At 39.5% G+C, this 22,115-nt stretch overlaps 1 protein-coding gene across 1 annotated transcript; it reads left to right on the forward strand.

Moving 5' to 3' along the window:
• Window positions 1–111: 111 nt before the first annotated feature.
• LOC139711403 (DDB1- and CUL4-associated factor 17-like) lies at window positions 112–4,524 on the forward strand. Its single transcript, XM_071623288.1, has 5 exons — window positions 112–252; window positions 698–807; window positions 1,249–1,444; window positions 2,973–3,134; window positions 3,940–4,524. Exons 1-5 carry the CDS (start codon window positions 112–114, stop codon window positions 4,120–4,122), a joined length of 792 nt encoding a protein of 263 aa, XP_071479389.1. The 3' UTR covers window positions 4,123–4,524.
• Window positions 4,525–22,115: the final 17,591 nt, after the last annotated feature.

Here is a 22,115-nt window from a genome sequence, read left to right on the forward strand (position 1 = left end):
TCTGCTTCTTGAGTAGTGTAGCGGTAGATACATTCTATTTTGGTTGGATCTATTGTTTGAATCCACCACAAAGTGTAGATGTCACTCTCTCAGTGATTTGATTCTGCAGAGATGCCCCCCGTACTGCTGGAAGTCTGTTGCTATGACGATGACATCTGCTTCGGGGGAATTCCCTGGCACTACCTGGCCTCTCCAAAAGGCGGATCGGAAGCGACGCATGTCAACGTCTACAGTGTGGCTACTAAGGAAATGGTGAGAAAACTCTTCGAAGGCTTAGGCCCCTTATGGCTAAACTTTACACAACTGGCTCACTAAAGTTGGGGTAAGCAGTTTTCAGTACTGTAAAACGAGCAATGTTCGCATGCATTTTAATTTTGCAAATTTCGCAAGTGCCGGGATTAGCAAGATCAAAAATGCATGCAAAATTTCTTATCTAAACTATATGCAGTGACAATTTGCAAAAATTTCATGCCACAAAAAAGGCAGTCGGCTCCAATTCGCAAAAATTCCATGCCGCGAATATATTGTGTTTTACAGTATGTTATGTTTGACATGTATTGTAAGAGATTAGAATCGAGAACAAAATGAAATTGAAATGTTCTACTTGAGAGCCTCCATTTTGCACAAGCATATTCCTTGCTAGTTGACCAAACTGTCTTTACTATTAATCATTTTCCATGTTCTCATACCCCTGAAGGCAGTTAATGGGAGTCTGGAACGCAATGCGTTCGCTTTTGGAACACCGGGGGCGGTCTTCCACTTTGACGGCACGGAGCGCATCATCCACACTCGGGCCAGGTCGCTAAAGTGAGTCATTAGGCTTCTCCTTGGTTGAATTCCAGCCCTTACTGAAACATGTTACAGCCCACACTCATCTTCAATAAATAGGCAGATCATCATGTGTACATTTGGACAAACAACCTTGTGTTAAATGTATGTGAAATTTGAATATTTCTTTTTAGAATGCTGCAATTTGCTTTTGATTTCACTTATCTCATTGCCATTGGTAGCATCAGTGTACTTCACATTGCCACAAACGTGATGATTGATTTAAAGCAGTATTCTTTTTAGAAATAAGTAAATTCGAATCAACATGATGATAATGATCATAATTGTCATCAATTTCTATCATTTTGATTATTTATTTGTCTTGGGTTTACAATTTTTTGATATGTTCACCCTATTATTTCTATAGTTATTTAGGCATTTATTTGCTCTATTAATTTATTCAGAATTTTGTTTGTGCAGTGTACTGAAACTCAAGCAGAGGAATGATGGGACGTGCGAAGTCGTTGAGGATCATGAGATCGATCCCAGAGGCTGTGAAGATGATGCTGATTCAGGGAAAAATCGGACGAGTTGTAGACCGCATCGCAGACGCTCGTACTCCACTGTCGTTGACTTCACCAGAGACGAGTCGTTCGAGAGCCTAGTTGGTTCCCAGGTATAGTCTCTTCACGATGTCATCGCAATCTTGACAGAATTTGGGACTTTGGCCGAATTCAAACAGAATGATACTGAAGTTCTCACTTTTGCATTTGAATGTAAAGACTCTAATGGTGGCAGTGCTATTTAATTTCTGTAACAATGTGTTGACAGCAATATGCTGGTCATGCAATAAAAGCATTGAGCATTATCTCTATCTTTTAAACTACCATAATTTTGTGGATTTTCTCTGCAGTTGTTATATTGAGAAGAGAGATATCAACTGTAAGTGCTGAAACTGTATTTCTATTGTGAAATGTCAATGTTTTAGTCATATGATACAATCTTTCACAAGTACCGTTTTTCCTTATATACATTTCATAAAGTATTATTTCAGCACAAACTCATTCGAATAGACATACACGTGTATATACTAACCAGTATTCATTTTGTATAAGTTTGTTTGTTTTGTTTTTTTCCCCCTGGAATCTTCATATGTGACCCTGCACCTCAAAACAAACAAAAAGTCGCCAGACATGCATTTTTAGTTAAGACCATCTTCTGAAGAAGCAGACTTTAAGCTTTAAAATGCAGTATAACTCAAATCAAATGGACTCTCCTAACCTATCTAAATATTGGAAAGAAAGCCCAAACTCAGGAAAAATGTGAACTGAGAAAAGAGGCTCTGAAGTACAGTGTCTATTCAAGCACTTTATCTTTACCAAACCGTGCTGGCTGTGCGATGAATGGGACAAAAAACAGGAAGTAAACCACCAGAGTAACAACAATGAAGGGATTATCAGATTAAACTGAAATTAAGTATGCCTGATTAACACATTCTGTCCATAATTAATGCCAACTTTCAAAGCAGCAGTAGCACTATCCTTTCAAAAGTTATTAGAGTTGAAAGTGAAGAGTGTGGACAAGGTTTTTCAGAAATGAAAAAGGGATTCTAAAGACACACCTAATCACACTATTCTACCAAAAAATGTCAAGATAAAGAAACCACACTTTCCTGCCCGTTTTATGATACCAAATTTAAGTATAATGTAAAAGAAGACCCGCTCTTTCAGAAAATATAAAAAAGTCAATTCGGCTAGGTTGACCCATTTCACTTAATATTTTCAGTCCTCACGCAAAATCAGTGTGTGCTACTTTATGTTCGTTTTGAGGTGCACGGTCACATATTGTCTATGTTTTGACAATGATTCATAGCAGTTCAACTACCCTGGCCAAGATGTGTAAAAACACACAGGTGACTAGAAAGTCCAGTCCAAATTCATGTATACATTTTTATGAAAAATCGTTAGACTGAAAAAAAAAAAATTAAAAATACTTGTCATCCTAGGCTATGTAGAATAGTACGTGATATGCTGGTGTGATGTTTTTTGCTGCAGTTTCGTAATAGATTTGTCCCGTTGACAACAAGTCCCCGAGTATGCTCGGGCAGGTGTCTATGGGAAATGCATGTTACAGTTATATCAGCTCGTCTTCAAGGGGTTAAGATGTGTTTCCATTTTACTTCCCACCCTGCGATGTCGATGAAGATGATCACTGATTTCAGTTATGAAAACGACCTGGACCTGATGGTGGTCTCGATGCCCTCCTACCACTGGGACTCCGATCATCACCAGGGTAGCATCAGCCTCCATGACAACCAAGCAGGGCGACTCCTCAAGACCATTCAGATACCTGGCGAGTGGGATGATGTGAGTGAGGCATCATGGAATGATGTCAAAATGAGACCCTGCACCACAAAACACACAAAAAGTCGCCAGACATAAGATTTTAGTCAAGAGCATATTCTGAAAGAGCAGACTTTAAGCTTTAAAATGATGTATTACTCAAATCAAATGGACTCTCCTAACCTATCTAGATATTGGAAAGAAAGCACACACTCAGGAAAAGTGTGAACTGAGAAAAGAGGCTGTGAAGTACAATGTCTATTCCAATGCACGGTCACAAATGATGAAAGCGATGATAGTGATTGTTATGAAAAGGAGGAAATTCAGTTAATGGATGATTATGATAGCCAGAATTAAAATGTGTCCATTCCACTGAATGAGGTACACACAGCTCAAGAGGAATAGAAGCAGAGAGATCAACAGCATGAGTCTACCCAAAGACAAAGTTACAGAAAATGCTAAATTTGCCACATATTTTGCATGGCTTTTATTTTTGTGATATTTTGGAGCGGACTGATGCTTGCAAAAATAACCACTTGGGAAAAAATATGTACTCCTTTAACAAAACAAAATGCAAGGTGGAGAAATGGCAGGCTTTGCTTTTTGAAAATAAATGATTTTTATGTTGTCACCTCAACTCTCGATGCTAGATCCAAACTGTTTGAAATTCATTAGGAAAAGTGTTCTTCAAAGAACTTTTTTAAGGTCAGGCTTTGCTCTCATTTACATACATTTGTATTAAAGCACAGAACACCTATATAACATGCACAGGCTAGTCATTAGTCCCGTATTATACATTCTTGTGTTTGCTCCTTTCTTTTCCTCAAAGACGGTTGAACACACTGTAACCCTGGACCTGGACACCCTGATTCACATCGTGAAGGACAAGTCGGGCAAGTGGAGGTGCCAAGTCTTCCGAGCTCAGCGCAGGGATGTTCACAAGAAATCGGCGCCGGGGTCGAGGAAATCATCCCGTCGAAGTGGACAGAGAAGAGGGAGCAGATGGAGGTAGCCTTAAATCCCGTTGAAGACTCGTCCCGAGTATCCTCGGGCAGGTGTCTATGAGAATTATGTGTTATACCAAAACCAGCTCATCCTCAATGGGTTAAATGGAGAAATCTCGAGGATAAAGCTTTAGTGATGACAGGCAGTTGTTGTCAAGACTCAGAGGAGGAGGTTGGCCACATGAGCCGGTCGACTGCAACATCACTGCCAACAAAACAAGCAGGAATGATGCTGCAGGTGAAGAGATTGCTCCGGCCATCGTTTGCAAGCCGTGGCAGATTAAAGTCTAAGAGTATCCGTGTGCGTAGATGGGCATAACTCAGACCCACATGCTGTGGAGCTGATCCGTCAACATTCAGGGATAATCTCGTGTTGGTTGTAAATCGAATTTTTTCTTACATCAGTACTCTCAGCAAGGGAGCATGCAATTTTTGTGAAGGAGCAATATCAAAATATCTTAATATTTTGTGTGTGATAACTCTTGCCTCAGAGATTTTTTTTTTCTTTCATTCTAGTCAAGATTATTGTCAAGTCAAACTTGTGAAAACTTCGAATAATAGAAAAGAAAATAAAGAAAGCAGAAATATCTCTAGAGATTTCGGAGCAACAGTGTCTCACGCAAACAAAATCAAAACACAGAAATCTTGAATGTGAGCACAACTTCACTGATATGTAGACTACATGCTGGATCTAAAATGAGATTTTATTATCAGGGTATAACATTTTACATTCAGTATTCAGATGTCTTTCACAGGCAGTTGTCGAATGGATCAACATTTAGGCGAAGCTATGCAAAATTTCCATCATATTTCATGGATGTATGAAAGGCCACAAGATTACAAAATGTGAGCAAGTAAGTGGTTTTTGCATAATTAATTTACTAAAAATAGAAAATCAAAATTTTTCTGTTGTATGACTATGTAATCTTGAAGTTGACATCCGGCTCTATTTACAGGCGAAATTTTGCGGCGATCGCGTGATCGGAGGCCGAGATCTCATTATAAAACAACACCTCTTTCGAAAATTGAATACATTCGACACTACTCGCCAATCACTTTGAGATCGCGCAAAACACCTCTCCTTGGCCGCGAGCTCGGGCTCTGCTGCCGCTGCTAGATACGAGTAGCTGGAGCTAAACATGTTCGGATTGTGTATGCATAGTACGCGTGCTCGCTTGAGGGGAGTGTGTGGACATGTGTGATCGAAAATTCACTACTCCTGAAACAAGGTGAACAATGGTTGTGTTTACGCATTCACCGTCAAAATTGCGCAGGGCTGATCAAAACATTTTCTGGTAGTAAGTGAGAGCTTATTTATTAGTATAACACATATGTGAACAATGGAATTGTCTACTTTGAGCATTTTTATGGGTGATTATTTTAAACTGACATTTCTTGCAGAGGAGGCACATGCTCACTCACTTTGTACAAGAGAGAGAATCTCACCAAACCGTGCGGCAGCATATGAATAATCCATGAGTGCCCAAAATCCTGGTATTCTGGGATAATTCGCGATCTCAAAAAATTGGGACTGTGCCTCACCGATAGAACATTTAAAAGCAAATTTCTAGGAAATTAAACATACTGCTTTATAAAAGCGACTTTTGTGCTTTGTTTTTTATAAAAAGTCCCTACCGTGGGAGGGGGGTATAATCTCCCCTCCCATACCTTTCCCCTGCTCTGTTTCACTTGGCATTTTTCCTTTGGTGTCCTTTCGACACTTATTTCAGCATTTTTTTGACTTTTTACGGCATTGCAAATGTAAGTCCAAAAGAGTCCTGGTATCAGTTGTAATTAGTCATTGTAAAGCTACTGTACTTTGTTATCCACTGGTATATAAAATAAGAAAAGAACCAACAACAAAAACTGCACAATGGAAGTTTCACAATGCCATACTTGGGGAAAGCAAATTAGCACCCTCCTTCAAGAATACTTTTAAGTTCAGAGATACCCTTGGGGAGATTAATTCTTGCTTGTTTGTGAACATGAGAAATCCAAAAATTGACATTCTTTTGCTGATGTATGGCAACTTAGATATCTTAGGAAAGAGTGAACAATTCTTTGAAAAGTTACTGTTCTTGCCACACGTATGAAATGGAAATTACACTGTGTTCTGTGTTCTATTCAATTTCGTACTTTTGCAGTGTAACACTAACAGTGCGTTCTTATTGACCATAAACAAGTTCACACCAGTGACTGTGAGTCTTCACTGGCGCGAGTCCCTTTACCCTTCACTGCATGCTCGGCAAGAGCTGCTGCTTCCCTCTCACTTGTTGTCATGATGTCACTTTCATTTTTTCTCCTCGGAGACACAAATATGAGTTCTGGGAAGCGCTCCATCAGTTGCTGTTTCAGTCGGGGTTGTCTTCTATGTCTGGGAAGCGCTCCATCAGTTGCTGTTTCAGTCGGGGTTGTCTTCTATGATGATGCCTCTTGATCTTCATTTTTCCTCACAGCGCAAACAAAAGTTTGCTTCAGAAATGCGAGGCACAGCAGCTCTTTTCCTCAAAAGATTCGTTTCTCAGCGATATCACAAAACTGTTGAAAGGAAACCTCATGAATGTCTCCTTCATCTGGGAAATCCATACCTGTTGAGCTGCTCAGAGGATCAATCACACGACGTGTGAAGTTTCTGTAGCACATTTTGTGATACTGCACTTCAGTAGCTACCATATTCCTATCCCTTTGTGGAAAATGGTGTAGATCTGATTGGTTGTGGTTTGGGTGTGTATTATTTGAATGTCCCTAATATTCTATAACATGATGTTTACCTTGTACAACTGAACAGACCCAGCAAAACATACAATTCAACCGAAAATTACATTCCTTTAATTTGATTTTATTCCAGAAAAATGAAAATGCTGATTGAGGTCATACAAACTCCTCTTTCTTTTCTTTTCTTAGGAGAAGTACAACCATGCATTGGCATACAATATTGGTCATACTCTTTGTAAGATGATCTATTTATATTACGGAAACTGTCATTTTGTCATTTTACTTCAGTCGTATTAAAGTATAAAAGTTCCAGTATGTGATTTGACTGTCTCTTGGAAAAGAGTCGTACATCATTTGGGGCAGAATGTCGGACCACACAATCTTTCTTTCAAGTTATTTGGAATAATATAAAATAGGGGAAACCTATTCAGGGCTGCTGGTCTTCAGTCTGTGATGACAATCCACTTGTTTGTCCCATGATGCCGGGAGAAGGACGGGGTAGATCTCAGTGACCTCAGACCGACGAATAACCCAACCATTAATATGGTAAGTTGTGGTCCTCTTCTCCTGCATCGATGCCAGGAATTTGCTGGGATGGTGCTGTGTCCTGTGGTCACTTCTACTTCTTTGGGCAGGAATAAGGAAGCTGGAGACAGGGCCGGGGTAGGGAGTTTACTGAAGGTATGCACCTCCTCATCCTCATGTTCTGATTCGGATGAATCGCATTCCTCCATGCTTTGCATTAGCATTGCTAATGGTTTGAGAGTTTTTCTTTGAGGGGAAAGGAGAAGGTACAGGCCAGGCCATGAGATTTGGTATAAGCCTGTAGATGGGAAATGGTTTCCCATGCCAATCTCACATTTCCCTTTTCTATGGCACTTATTACTAAACTATTCTAGGGTTTTATCTTGAGCTGTGCTTTTCTCAACTCTTCGTGTCCAAGGGTACGTAGGTTTAGCCGCAATGCTCTTGACATTCTTGACAGCAGTGAATAACGTACCTCAGCTGTTCCATTTCACCTGCCCGTCGTTTGTTGAAGAGTGAATGTCAATCTTGCTAGAACCAATTCCTCCAAATGTCTGTATTCTACTTGGATGGATACATTCATGTACATTTTCACTTATTGCTCCATGATCAAGCATGTGCATTACTCCATCTATATCAGATTTGAGGTTGGTGGAGAATCTGTGAATGTCGTCTGAATCAGGTGTTTCTTCTGTCTAATGCCTGGCCATATTTCCACTGTGCCAAAGCTGTCAGTGCCAGTGAACTTTACTTTCTCAGTCCATTACACAACAAATCCATCTCATTGTTCACAGCATGGATGCGTTCTAGGGTGGACGATGGTGAGATTTTTTTATACTTGTCATTAGTTTTAACCTTTCTTCTCTTTCCTCCTGTAAATATACAAATCTAGGTCTGTTTCTTTCCAGTCAAATTTTGGCTTAGAGGGTTTCTTTGGCACATAATGCTTCTTTCGTCCCAAGGGAATTATGAATGAGGGTGTTTGCGGTGATACGCATGAAACACTACTGATATGCTGCAATATAAAACACTCTAAATCATACACAAATAGACATTGGCCAAATGAAGATAGGTGAAGTCCATCCAATGCAAAATGTGGCAAAATCTTATGTACAATCAAATACAACTGTAGCCTGGGTAAAGAACGTGATAAGCTTATGACCTGCTCATTATAGTACACCGAGTTCTCATAAAGTTCTTGACAATCCCACCATGGTAGTATCAAAGAGAAAACAATCACAGCTCGTCTGAAAATTTCAGACACAATTCTGTAAATATCAATGTAAGATGGTCGATGACCAATTACATCGTCAAAGATGTCGAATAAGGGGCATGTCTGTCTCCCTGCCCCAATCTCCTCGCTACTTTTTTTCACATCTTTGTAAAACCTTCCTTAGCTTCTTCAATTTGTCCCGAAGCTGATCGGAAGTCCGACGGTATCCGGCTTCTTCCATTCTTGTGGCCATATCACGGAACACCTCTTGTTCCTGACAGTTCTGTCCAATCGTCGCTGGACTTTGGTAACAGGCCATAGATTAAAAAAAAAATACAACCCCACTGTCCACTGGGCTTTACTATCAGAAATATGTTAAAACACAAAGGAATAATCAAGGATGGGATATCTCCATCAGTGTCCTTCTGGTACAACTTCAGGCAGTGTTTTTTTTTTCATCTTCATTATACAGATGCAGCATTAACAAGAACATTGTACACTTTCGTAGAACGTCCTTGTGTTCTGCCTGGCAAATCCTTTTGAACACTTGCCCCAAGACTTTTAATTTTGTCTTGCAAAGAATGCTGTGTCCGCTTTGGCCCTTTCTGTGGAGGCACACTACCTACCGGAACAAACGATGCCCCCCTGAAAACATCGTGTTCTGCAGTCTCAGTGTGCATGGTATGCCATGAAGATGTCTGATGCTTCTGTGCTCTTGCTCAGTGACAGGATTCCTATTCCAACTACATTTTTGAGGTAATAACCCCGAAAGTATGACTGAATTTTACAAGCTGCATGGTGCTGCTTTAATGTAAATCTAAACAAAAATAACCCAAAATGTTTGCTATCAAAATTGTCCATACCTGACATTGGGCAATTCCGTATGGGAAGGGCAAAAACAGCAAAATTCAAAGTTTAGTAAATGCTCAGAAATTTAAGTTTCCCGTACAGACGGATTGTTGTATTTACGGAAACAAAAAATCCTTTTCCAATAACTTTCCCCGTTTTTGTTGTACACACTTTTAAAGTTGGAAGACTATTTATTGTATTTATCTAAAATTTTACAATATTAAATGAAAATTTAAAATGAAACAACTTAAATATCTCTCTGCTTTATCCATACTTCCACATCTTTCTTCCTATGCTTCAACAATCACATATAATGAAGCATTCAGTCACTCTCATTATGATATTTTTTTGAAAATTTTTCAAAATCTACTGACAAATTGACGTAATTCCGTTACCATAAAATTGAAAAAAGTTTTCTCCTGAACAAACTAATCACTGATTTTTTCTCCCCTTGTAAATTTTTTCTCTACATGTGACTCCCTGAAAAGTCACAAAACATTTTGTGAAATATCTCCTTCAGTTCTTCTGTAATTGTGGTAACGGAATTACATGGTAACGGAATTACATGCACATCTAATATGGAAGAGAATGACATATCCTACTTTTGTGCCAATATGTATGTGAACTGTTCATGAAATAGCTTCAGGGCATTATTATTGAGCTTAACAGTGTTAGTGATTGGCAGTAAAGGAGTGAAAGTTGAAATATGTGTATGGTATGATACACTGACATGACTCAGCATGCAGTAGCTGGATGCCTCTGACAGTGAGTCCTGACATCAGGGTACATGCTTGACAAGACTTCTTGTGCTGACCATCCCTTCTTTCACCTTTTCTCATACATTTGTACAAGAACTACATGGAGACTGTGCCAACTGATAACTTTATAAGGTTTCCTACAGTTACTCATTCTCAAATGTTAAGAATCATACTGAATTCTGAGATATCAATGTATATTTTCTTGCTAAAAAGTCTCATGGTTTCATACAAAATCTAAGTATAGTGATGAGGGACTATTGAATGGGTGTGATGCAGCATAAATTGAACAAAGGTTAGAAAGAAGAGGAAGGACATAAAATTTCTTTAAAAGGAAAAGAGAGCACTGCTACTGACGGAGAGAAATGAACAGGATAATTTTTGTGAGGAAAGATCAAGAATTTAAGAGTTTAAGGATCATACACAATGTGATAGAAGTCATTACTTGACACGGGATGCCCACTGAATGTGACACCTTTGATCTTTCTGTATGCTAAAGGCTTTATTATCACCAAGTCGATAGTCTGACCTTTTATTGAACATGTCCTGTTTTCATCCTCAAGTGCTTTATCTTTAATGGTAAGTGTATGACTATGACCTTCTTTCATCTGTTTCGTACACTGTAGATCTTTCCTCCACAGAGACATGTATTTTGATTTTCACACCTATTTGATACAGAGCATCTGCTACCCTTTGAAATTTGTTCTTTAATCCTTTCTTTTTAAAAGGAATAAAGACAAAAACACCATTTGTGATGAACATTTACCCAGTCAGTAATTGCGATACAGCTCTAAAATGTAACATTTAGGCCTATACTTCCCGTCCTAAGAAGATTTTAAATAGTCAATGGGCTTCTGCTTCTACCTTTACTCTTCATGTTACCATTTGCTTTACAATCCAGTTTCCTTTCATACAAGTGCCATTACAGTGTATTATATAATTTGCTTTCAGGCAGTCAAAATACAACATACTGCAAAAGAGAATGCACACTTCTTGTGAGTAAATATATATGGCAACACTCAGGATGAGAAAATAGACAAAGTCAAAGAAGAAAGACAGAGACAGAAAACTTGTAAGAAATGTATAGGCCAAGTCATGATTGTGTTTCTGAAGACGTCATTTGGAAATTGTGTGTGGTCAGAAGTAAATACTAACATTATTCACAGGTTGATTAATCTAGCTCTAACGCAGTGAGCTGCAGATGGATAAAAGAGGCCCTCTTACCTTTCTATGAATTAACAGAATTTGGTGGACTCACTCTTATGGTTCAAAAAGTTGTAGTTTGTTAAAGTTATTTTGCTGTTTTCTATTTCCTTTTAGTCTAGTTCATTTTATTTTGGTGGGCTTAAGTAGGACTCACACTGTAAGGGAATTATCAATTATGCACTACATTATATACCACTATTACTAGGGGGCAACTTCAGCTATTAATAAAATGTCACAAGTTTTTAGTGATTAATATATGCCACAACATATAGATGATAATAATTAAGCACTGGTGCAGTACCATAATCATAAGAAAATTTTCTTTTCAATTTATGATTGAATTGTTATTAGTTATATTTGTCATTGAACCACAACAGCATCTTTTCACTTAACAAATTGAAAGTTTCAAGCATCCTTAGTGTTCATCCTTAATATTAAACATTGTGTTCAATGATGGGGCTGCACACTGTGCTCTTGCACTGTAAATTGGCACTTTATGATTTAGATTTAAATTCAGTGTCAATCCGGACAGTTTTTTATTATTTTCTTATGCATGTGCACATAATATTTATGTACAATACTTGTAAGTAATTCACACATATTGTCAATTATTGGCATATTTAGGAAGAAAACAGAGAAATCTGTCTTGCATGATATCAACAAAAGAAATACAAGAAATTTTGAGTATTGTTGACTGGATTTATAGAATTGTACTTGTGTAGGGCTATTCTAGCGTAATTCCGTTACCATGTGTCTTAGATGTCATTTACCTGCAGAGTGTGAAATTCTTAACTTGAAAGTAGACAAATTTTGATGGATGTGGTACTTAGAAGTTACGAGATCTTGATTGACATAGTTACAACTTCAAATCACGGTCGTTAGCATGAACATTTTATGTTTTTTGAAAATAAAAACTCATTTGGCACCTATACACTTGTAGTAGTTCAAGGTCAAAGGCTAGAGAGTACTTATTTAGTGGTTATATTATAGCTAAAGGCATAAACAATCTTTATCAAGACATTTCAGAATACATGAGTACCAAGAATATGTATTTTTTTCCAGTGTATTTCAGAAGGCGTAATTCCGTTACCATTTGTGTAATTCCGTTACCACTGACTTTACAGGGAAAAAGCCTGCTGCTTGGAAAATGTGATGAAATATTTGAAAAACAATACAACTAAATTGAAGTTGACACAATCAAAGATGAAATCAGACAACAACCTACAGTGTATGTGTTATAGATTTCAGAGAAACAACTCCCAAAGTCAGAGTTGAAGTTGTGACTAAATTTTCTGGTAATTCCGTTACCATCGCACATAGACCTCCTTTGTAACCACCCAAGTGAGAACATTTAACAAATTTGTATTTGGGGTGATAGTGTGCGTACCTCTGCATCTTTTAAATGTATCAAGAGAAGGCAAAGTAATCAATCCCGTATACAGGGTGAAAGAATATGAGCCAAAATTCTCTGATTTGTAATTCCATTACCACGGAATTGCCCCATTGCTAGTGAATCCTCCACTGATCCAAGTCCCCCAAAAAACCATTTGCTTAATTTAAAGGGGCCGATCAAAACAAACAATCATTATTTAAGTTATCTGGAATGATATAAAATAGGGAACACCTATTCAGGGCTGCTGGTCTCCAGTCCGTGATGACAGTCTACTTGTTTGTCCGAGAATGCCTGAAGAAGGACGGGGTAGATGTCAGTGACCTCAGATCGATAAATAACCCTCCTATTGAAATGGTAATTATGGTCCTCTTCTCCTGCATCAATGTCAGGATTTTCTTGGACGGGATGGTGCTGTGTCCTGTGGTCACTTTGACTTCTTTGGGCAGAAATGAGGAAGCTGGAGAGAGGGCCGGGGTAGGGGGTTTGCCAAAGGTATTCATCTCCTCGTCCTCTTCTTCCGATTTGGACGATTCGGATTCCGACATGCTTCACATTCGCATGGCTAATGGTTTTCCAGTTTTCCTTGGCGGGGAAATAGAGAAAGTACCGTAAGTGTGCAAGCCAGAGATATTGCGGGACTTGCAGGTTTCGTCTCCCCTTTAGATTCTACGGTGCTCTTTTCGCATGGAGCGCTTAATACAGTGCTCGAGGATTGGCGTAGTAGGGACCGGGACCGGGAATGGGAACGGGATCAGAATGTAGGAGGTTTGCTTGCACTTGTTTGATTCATGTGTTTGGTACATGTACTAATATGGTGGTTCAGTTTGCTCCAGTGACGGGTTTCATAAGGACAATTTCTGCACTTGTGCACTTTGCTTGACCCAATGTTATGGGCCTGGTGCAGATGATCAAATAGTTTTGCCCTCTGCTGGAACTCGGCTGTGCAGATGCGGCACACATTTTCTTTCGCTGGGCGGTACTGGTTGGCCATCTGTAATGATAGGGAGAAATGTATAAGTACAAGGGCTTGTCATAGGGTAAGTTAACTGATGACTTACTTCTCATAATCTTGTAAGTACTTTTGGGGGGGGGGGGGCTTCTGCATCGCCTTGGATACCTCGAATTTCTATTCTGGTCTAGTGAGAAGCATGGACTGCCACTGTATCCACTTCCTTGATCATTATGTACATCAGGTACGTATATCAATGGATTTGTCCAATGGGGAGGAAGGGGGATGGGAAACTAGTTCCTCGGTTTTGTCTATTTCACTAGACGTCTTTTCTTCTACTTTACTCTCTTCATTTTCTCCAGCTAACACCTCATCCATTTTTTCCTTGTCACATTCAACTGTGGGGTCTGATGGATTCTTCCACACCCATTTTTCTAATTCTTTGCCTCGATAGGGCTTGAGTCGATCGCTATGTACTACTACTGGTTTATATCTCAGAGTGGCTTGTATTCGAAATACTACGTCTGATAGCGTGGAAAGTATGAGATAAAGATCTTTTCATCTTGGCTGCAATTTTGGGGAGATACCCTTTCTCTTTGATGGATCTAGTGACTTGTTCTAGTATTAGAAGTTACAATTTTGTTGATCAAGACCTACTTGTTTTCCAACTCTTTTGATGGTTCTCCGCCTCTAGCTCCTCATCGCATGTACCACTGGGCAGCATGGAAAACACGTAAGACCACAGGTGTCAGGCACACGATGTTGAAATCTGCGTTGGCAGTGATACAACCATTTGGTTGGAGTTTTCGGCAGCGGCCAATGTCTCTACAACAAACACATTCCCTGGCCGTTGGCATTCGTGTGCAATTATCGCACACGCACCACACAGTGCTGGCCAGCCTTTGCGTCTCCGTCGGGCACCAGCGGCAGCAGTTCTGCAGTTGAAGTTCCTCAGTAAAGGCATGAACGACTGCATGAGCTGAAATTGCTGTTGTGAACTTTAACGCTAGCAAAAACAGTGCTTCTTTACTTTAAACCAGAATGGCAGATCATCCTCAGTGCCCTGTCCTAACTTCTGAGCCTTATCTTGCAAGCGTTTATATTGTGACCGAGTCCAATTCATTTTTTCTTGGCAGGCTGCTCAATCTCGTGGGACATACGTAACCTGCACTTGCCAACTGCTCTGCGAGTCAGGCGTATAAGATGGCCTCGTTTCAATGCTTGCCTGTAGGACTTGCGGATTCTCAGGTTCGGTCCATGTTACCAACAAACACCTCAACTTGTTTGGTGCCGAATTTCCAACTTAACTACTTTTTTTTTGTGCATCTGTCAGTCTGAATGTGTTTAAGTTGTCTCCAAAGAGCCAATCTACAGTCACTCGTACCGAGCTCAATTTTCTTGTCTTCCTGCTGGGCTCCTGTGATGCTGTTTCCTTTGAAATGACACTGAAAGTGGGCCCTCATAGGGTAGGCAGAGGCACTATACATATATATCAGTATGCATGAGACACTGCCGTCGTGGTCAATGAGTATTGTCATAGCTCTTACAAGAGATCCGACTCCCTTAAGTAGCAAGTAACAGTCATGCCTCCTCTGTAGTGGACTGTGCAAATGAGCAATGATACAATTGACATCCCATTGGAGAGCGCAGTAATCGCCTCATGGTCGCCAGTCGCTGATGGACTTTTTCGGCACCATCCGGTGGGGCGACAACCAGCTACTTTTTAATTGTTGGACGATGCCGAGTTCCAGCATGTGACTGAATTCCTGTCTTGCTGCTTCAAGGCGATCAGACGCGAGACAACGTGGTCGAGCGGAGATGGGGGAATTCGAGTCTCGATGTGGCGGGTGATTGAGTGCGTGAAGCTAGACGGTGTGTAGACTGACTGAGTAATTGAGGGATGCTACTAAACGAGAGTGTCGAAACGAGTGTCAGTAGAGTGTACCATTTTGAGATTGAGGTACGTTTACTGATGCTCTGCTTCCTGCGTGACCGTCAGCGAATCGCTCGACGAAGCCAAGATTTGCTGCACATTTGTTGGCATACGTACGCTGGACGAATGGCTGCCAAAGAATGCTGTCTTCAAATACGCGATTACCCAGCAGCTGCTTCATTCGACGTAGGAGTTGAGTTGGTTTCCGATCCCGCAATTCTTCTTCCATTAGTAACTGATGGAGTCTGCGTTGCTCCAACTCAGATGTCCGAGCAACATTCATTTGAATCTCTGACTTGTCTTTCACCTGTTCTATTTTCTCTCCATGTACGAATTTGTACCACAAATCGTATATATTTAATCCCTAAACATCAGAGTACCTGAGAGGATCAATCTGAATTGTCAGTTCTTCTACATGTATATCTTTTTCTCTGAGATTTGGCAATGTAAGATGACAGATACTTACAACATCACTTTGAGTTTCTGCTAAATTACGTAATATCAAATCTGTTCTGCATGTATGTCTATTGAAAAGTTCTCCAAATTGAAATTCTCAACATTTATCACGGCAACTGACATCTTGAACTTGGCAACTGACATCTTGAACTTGGCATCAGATGCTAGTTGTACATTTATAGTACATCTTCCCTTGCGATTTGTGTACACATAGTCGTCGTCCCCAAGGTGGCATCATTGGAGACCGATGTGTGTGCAGTCAATGACGCTGAGAACTCTTGGAAATGCAGCGATATTGTGGAACTGTTGCACAGTTTTTAGCCACAACTTCAGGATCTTGAGGGAATTTGATGACCTGAAATTTGTTGACAAGACAAATAATTTGACATGAATTTGAATACTTTGAATAACATTGTCAGTAAAAGTCTAAAGTAGAATACTCACAGTATGGTTCTTGTTAAGTAATTACCATGATGTTGAATAAATTATCTTTTTCACATCATATAAACCTTACTTGATATCAATTCATTTTCTCTTGTACTCTAGACTATGTGATTGTTTGATTGATTGATTGAATTTATTGCCACTTCATGGGGTGGAACACCCTGATCAGCAGAGCTGGTTTCCATAGGGGTCCACATACATAGATTACATAAATAATGGTAAAAAGTGAAAAATACATACGGTGTACATCTTGAGTAAAAACAAATATCATGAATACAGAGCAATATGTAGAGAACGATCCTAAACACATAGAACAAGTTTAGATTCAAAAGTTAATTATGTGTTGTTCAGGTGAGACAAAAAGTTGCAAAGCAAATCAAAAAGTTACTTCCCTCAAGGAAAAGTTTCAAACACACCAAAAAGTTACCTCTCTCCAGGGGAGGTTGTTTCCCTCATCTGAGTATGTGTATGTAATTTCCTCCCCTTGCTCTATTTGCCTTGCGGCAAACAGACAAAGATGAGGACACCCCTCAAAATTTATCTTTTTCATGGTGGAATTCGGGGCTCGGTGTTCATCATTCACGTACTGTCATAGGCATCAATGCTACAGATGAGAATTGAGAAGAAGGAAACAATTTATAGGGGTCGATTCAGTGGAAAGTGATCCAGTAATCCTTTGAGAGGACCAATCAGCTGAATTCAACATATTACCAACTTAACCATCACCTTTAATCTTATATTCCCAAAACGTTTCTCAATCTTTCTCTCCTGGTAATAGCCATATTCTGCAACTTTGGTTAACCTGTTCAAGGCGATTAATTCTTTAATTGATGCAATTTTTAGCAATAATGAAGATTTTAAGCATTTTGAAATAATTATGTTAAGTTTTAATGATATAATACTAGTAATTAGTATTATCAAGAATATTTTTGATCATTTATAATGAAATTGATGAAATCTCTCATCTGCAGTTCAGACATTTAGCCCAGCGGTATATTGGGGGACAATTTGGGGCATTATCTTTGATATCAATTGATTTGATATCAATATCCTTGAAAGAATTTGTACCCAAAAAATCAGACTCCCCTGAAAATATCCAAACCCTCAACATCAAAGTTCTTGAGAGGGTCAATCTGACCTCTCAGTTCATCTTTATCTTCCTCTCCAATGTAATGTAATGTAATGTAATGTTATTGCTATTTACTTTCGAATGTAAAAGCAAACATCCGACATTAATCATCATACGGAGTTGAATATTATTGTTATTCATTTCCAAACGTCAAAGGGATCATTCAACGTTTACTTTAGCATCTTCTGGAGCTGAATGTTATGGTTATTTACTTTAGAATGTAAAAGCAAACATCCGGCAAATTACTGATAATTTTCAAAAGATTTTCGCGGATCGATTTCGGCTAATTCCCTTCATGTAACCGATGGTTGACGGGAGAGTTTGATTTTCATATCATGAATTCCGCGCTGGAGCGCTCGGGCAAATGCGGGTGTTTAGACGAGCGCGAAAGTGCGGGCGACTTGCCTCGTCTGTACGAGTCCAAACGCCCACGTATAAACTAGTACGCCTGGACGAAAGGGCTCCCCACATTTGCCCTAGGGGCCCGGGTGACGTTTCCCGAGGTTGGCACCATACCTACAACATCACCGTGAGTTTCAGCTAAATTAATATCAAATCTGTTTGGCATGTATGTCTACTGAAAAGTTCTCCAAATTGAAATTCTCAACATTTTCCACTGCAACCGACATCTAGAACTTGGCATCACATGCTAGCTGTACATTTATCGTATATCGTCCCTTTCGATTGGTGTACACACAGTCATCATCCCCAAGGTGGCATCCGTGTAGACCAGTTTGTGTGCAGTCAATGACGCTGACAACTCTTGGAAATCCAGCGATATTGTGGAACTGTTGCACAGTTTCAGCCACAACTTCAGGATCTTGAGGGAATTTGATGACCTGAAATTTGTTGACAAGACAAATTATTCGACATCAATTTGAATACTTTGAATAGCACTGTCAGTTAAAGTCTGAGTTACAATACAGTGTGGTGCATTAAGTAATTAGCATGATGTTGAATAAATTATTTTTTTTGACATCATAAAAACCTATAACATCACTTTCAGTTTCAGTTAAATCAATATCAAATGAGTTTTGTTTATCTAATCAAATATTGTCCAAAGTAAAATTCTCAACATTTTCTACTGTGCTTATTGCCAAGGACCTACACCAGCTACTGCCTTTTCCGATTCCTTACGAAGACTGAGACTTTGTACCTTCTCAATGACCAGAATTCTGACTGAGTTCATAGATATGGATGTTTCCAACCGGGAGCCAGTCTTGATGATATAGCAGCTTGGTTGAAAGTAAAAAATGTAGGTGGGTAGGCCTAAAATACAAAATAAAGTTTTATAAAGGCAAATAAATGTACTAACGTTGTTCTTCTGCTGGTACAAGGCCTCGGCAACAGCATGCACACACCGGGAGACTGTACTTTGTGTACACCGTGGATAGATACCACAGAATCAAATACTGAACCGGTCGCCATGAAATTGAGTGCAATTAATACTTGCAGTTCTGTGGGGATGGCATGGTTCCGTGCTGTGTTTCGCTGTAGATGGTCATCTAGCATGTCAACAATATACATGACACCATTGCTAGTGATCCGATATTTCTTCATTAGTTCCTTGTCGCTCAGAGAGTTGATGTAGATACAAGTTCATTGAATATAATGTATAATGTATAACATAATACAATAGACCAACAATAATGTTTTTAAAAAGACCAGCTGAATTAAGTTCAAATTATTGAAATTCATTCTCAGTCAGTAAGTTTAGCCTTAATTCTTGGAGGGATCTGAGTAGAGAAATGAATATACATTGTACATTCATGATCATGAAAGTCATGAAAAATCAATTCAACTACTAAAACCAACTACGTGTAAATTGATCATATTGAGGATTTTTATTCTTTTTTTTTGGGGGGGGGGGGGGGGGGGGCAAAGATATATACAGCTACTGCCTTTTCCAGGACTTTGTACCTTCTCAATGACCAAAATCTTGTCCGAGTTCATGGACATCGATGTTTCTAATTCAGAGATCTATATCTTAATGCTGGGAATAGAGAGGATTCAAGTGATCCAGTAGCGAAAAAATTGTGGAAATTAGATTGTAGGCCAACTTGTTTTTTCCAAAGTCTATCAAGTTGAAGTTGTTGATAACATCTCCAAACAGCCAATCTGCACTCACTCGTACTGAACTCATTGATCTGCTATAGTCCTACTATGCTCCTATATTAGGTTGTTGCCTTTGAAGGGACACTGTCAGTGTGCCCTCATAGGGTAGGCAGGGTCACCATATACCGGACACATTGCCGTTGTGGTCAACTGAATATTGTTCTAGCTCTCGCAAGAGACCTAACTCCCTTCGGAAGTAACAGTCATGCCTCCTTCTCTCTGTTGGATTGTACAAATGAGCAATTATCCCATTTGCACATGTCACAGATTGATTCTTAGGTCCATGCACTCTTTTGTGTCTGTTGCTAAAACACCCTGATGTTCTTGCAGGCGGCATATTGGCCTCACAGTGCCGTCAATGCGGCTAAGCCATACTGGAATATTGTTCATCATGGCTCGATTCCGAAGGATCATTATCAGTCTGCTGGAAATCCTGGTTTTTGCGCCAAGCTGTTGTCTTTGGTGTGTTATCCCCATTACTCAAGTGATCCAAATAATTCTGTTTACGTTTTCTTTTTTGCGCTGCTAACTTCGCAGCCAAGTTCTTTAGGTACTGTCCCCTCTTCTTTGACTCGTTTGTCATGTTCACATGTCTTACACAAAATTCTCCAATGGCCTTTCAGCCGCCCAAACACATGTTCGACTGTGATGCGGCAGCTGCTCAGTCTCTGATTGAAGTTAATTTGTTCTGGAGACAGTCGGCAATTGTAGCTGTACGGTTTCATTAGTTTAGGGAGTAGGAGGTATGCTGGACTGCCCCGGATGAGCAGTGGGACAGTACAACCTTCAATTTGCATCTCATGGTGAGGAAAGAGGGAGTCCTCCTTGAGGTGCTGGCCTACCCGAGAATTGTGGAAAACTCTCGCGTCATGAACGCTTCCTGGCCAACCGATGTTCACATCTATGAATTGGCCAGAACTGTCCACCACCCCCTTCAGGATTATGGAATAGTATCCCTTCCTGTTGAAATAGTCTCTAGCATTTGTTCGTGGGGCCTTGATCGGGATATGACTGCCGTCTATGGTGCCGACAGCCTGGGGAATCCATGACCTAAATCTACTGAGACATTCCTGTGCAAAATTGTAAAAATGAGATAAGAATTAGTGAGGTATACATGATTAGTAAATAAGGTAAAGAGGACCATTACATTTGTTGTTTCTGGTGAAACACATTTTGTGCAAAATAATCTACCTGCTGAATGTGAATAATACCAACCACTCTCCCCATTCTTTTGTTTTACAACTTTATAGTGCAAATTGTAATTGTAAATGTAATTCTAATAATATGAGCAATAATTATCTTAAGTTTTAATGATATAATGATAAGTAACATCAATAAATTGTTTCATCGTTTATAACTAAACATCTCATCTGCAGTTCAAATATTGGCCCAAGCAGTATGTATATTGGGGACAATTTTGGGCAATATCTGGTGTGAGTGTGGTGCAAGGGGGGGGGGGGGTGGAAACCGACAAGCAAAATCTAGCTGTAAACAAAATATGGTGATTTGATCCGAGAAGAATCTCAGTTACGGTAACTTGAAATTTATCCAAAGTTCCCTTTTATTACCTGCCGTCTCAGACCAAAAGGGATCTGGATCATTCTGTCTTGAAACACGTATTGCATGGCAGGTGTCCAAGACGATGAAGCCTACAGTTGATCTGCCAACTTTGAACAATCCTGCCAAGGTTCGGTATTCCACATTTGTAGCAAGTCTCCACAAAGTGATCGCAAGGCGATGTTCTGGCCGGATACACTTTCAAAAGTTTGTGTCGGTTCGCTCAATCCTTTGACTGATCTCTGTCAAGATGAATTGGAAGGTGTCTCAATTTATTTTGCTAAATACACATGAAAGTAGAAAAAAGGGACAAAATAAACGCTAAGAAGAAATTATAGCGTAACTGTTAATTGCCTTTACTGAATACCAAAACTTTAAAAAAAGTAAGGGGATGTGTAATTTCAAGACATGCCCATACACTGAATAAAGGAAAATAAGGTATTAAAATGAATGGGCATGATAAAAGAAATAACTTTTTGTTACCAAAAATTTGCCAAGTAATGGTCATCATCCCATTTTGCAAGTACAACGGATACCCACCAGTCAAGTGATTTTGGCAGTGACCAAACAGTCATGGGAAGCGCTGTCTGGTGCAGGACAGTACCAGATATTGTCTATAGCGGGAGCACGAGTTACCTCTTTTTCTTCATAGTAGTAGGTACGTAAAAAAAATGTTGCCCAATGGCGTGTTTTTTTTTTTATAGTCTATCAACTTAAAGTTGTCGATTACATCTTCAAAGAGCCAATCTTCACTCGTACTGA

This window comes from Diadema antillarum, unplaced genomic scaffold, assembly GCF_040938485.1.
Source record: "Diadema antillarum isolate AM-2024a unplaced genomic scaffold, OU_Dant_1.0 seq00001655_RagTag, whole genome shotgun sequence".
Classification (NCBI taxonomy): domain Eukaryota; kingdom Metazoa; phylum Echinodermata; class Echinoidea; order Diadematoida; family Diadematidae; genus Diadema; species Diadema antillarum.

Coding starts and splice junctions, on each gene's coding strand:
- LOC139711403 (XM_071623288.1), top strand. CDS start 112: ATGCCCCCCGTACTGCTGGAAGTCTGTTGCTATGACGATGACATCTGC. Junction 253..697: donor GTGTGGCTACTAAGGAAATG/GTGAGAAAACTC, acceptor ATACCCCTGAAG/GCAGTTAATGGGAGTCTGGA. Junction 1,445..2,972: donor AGAGCCTAGTTGGTTCCCAG/GTATAGTCTCTT, acceptor ATGTCGATGAAG/ATGATCACTGATTTCAGTTA.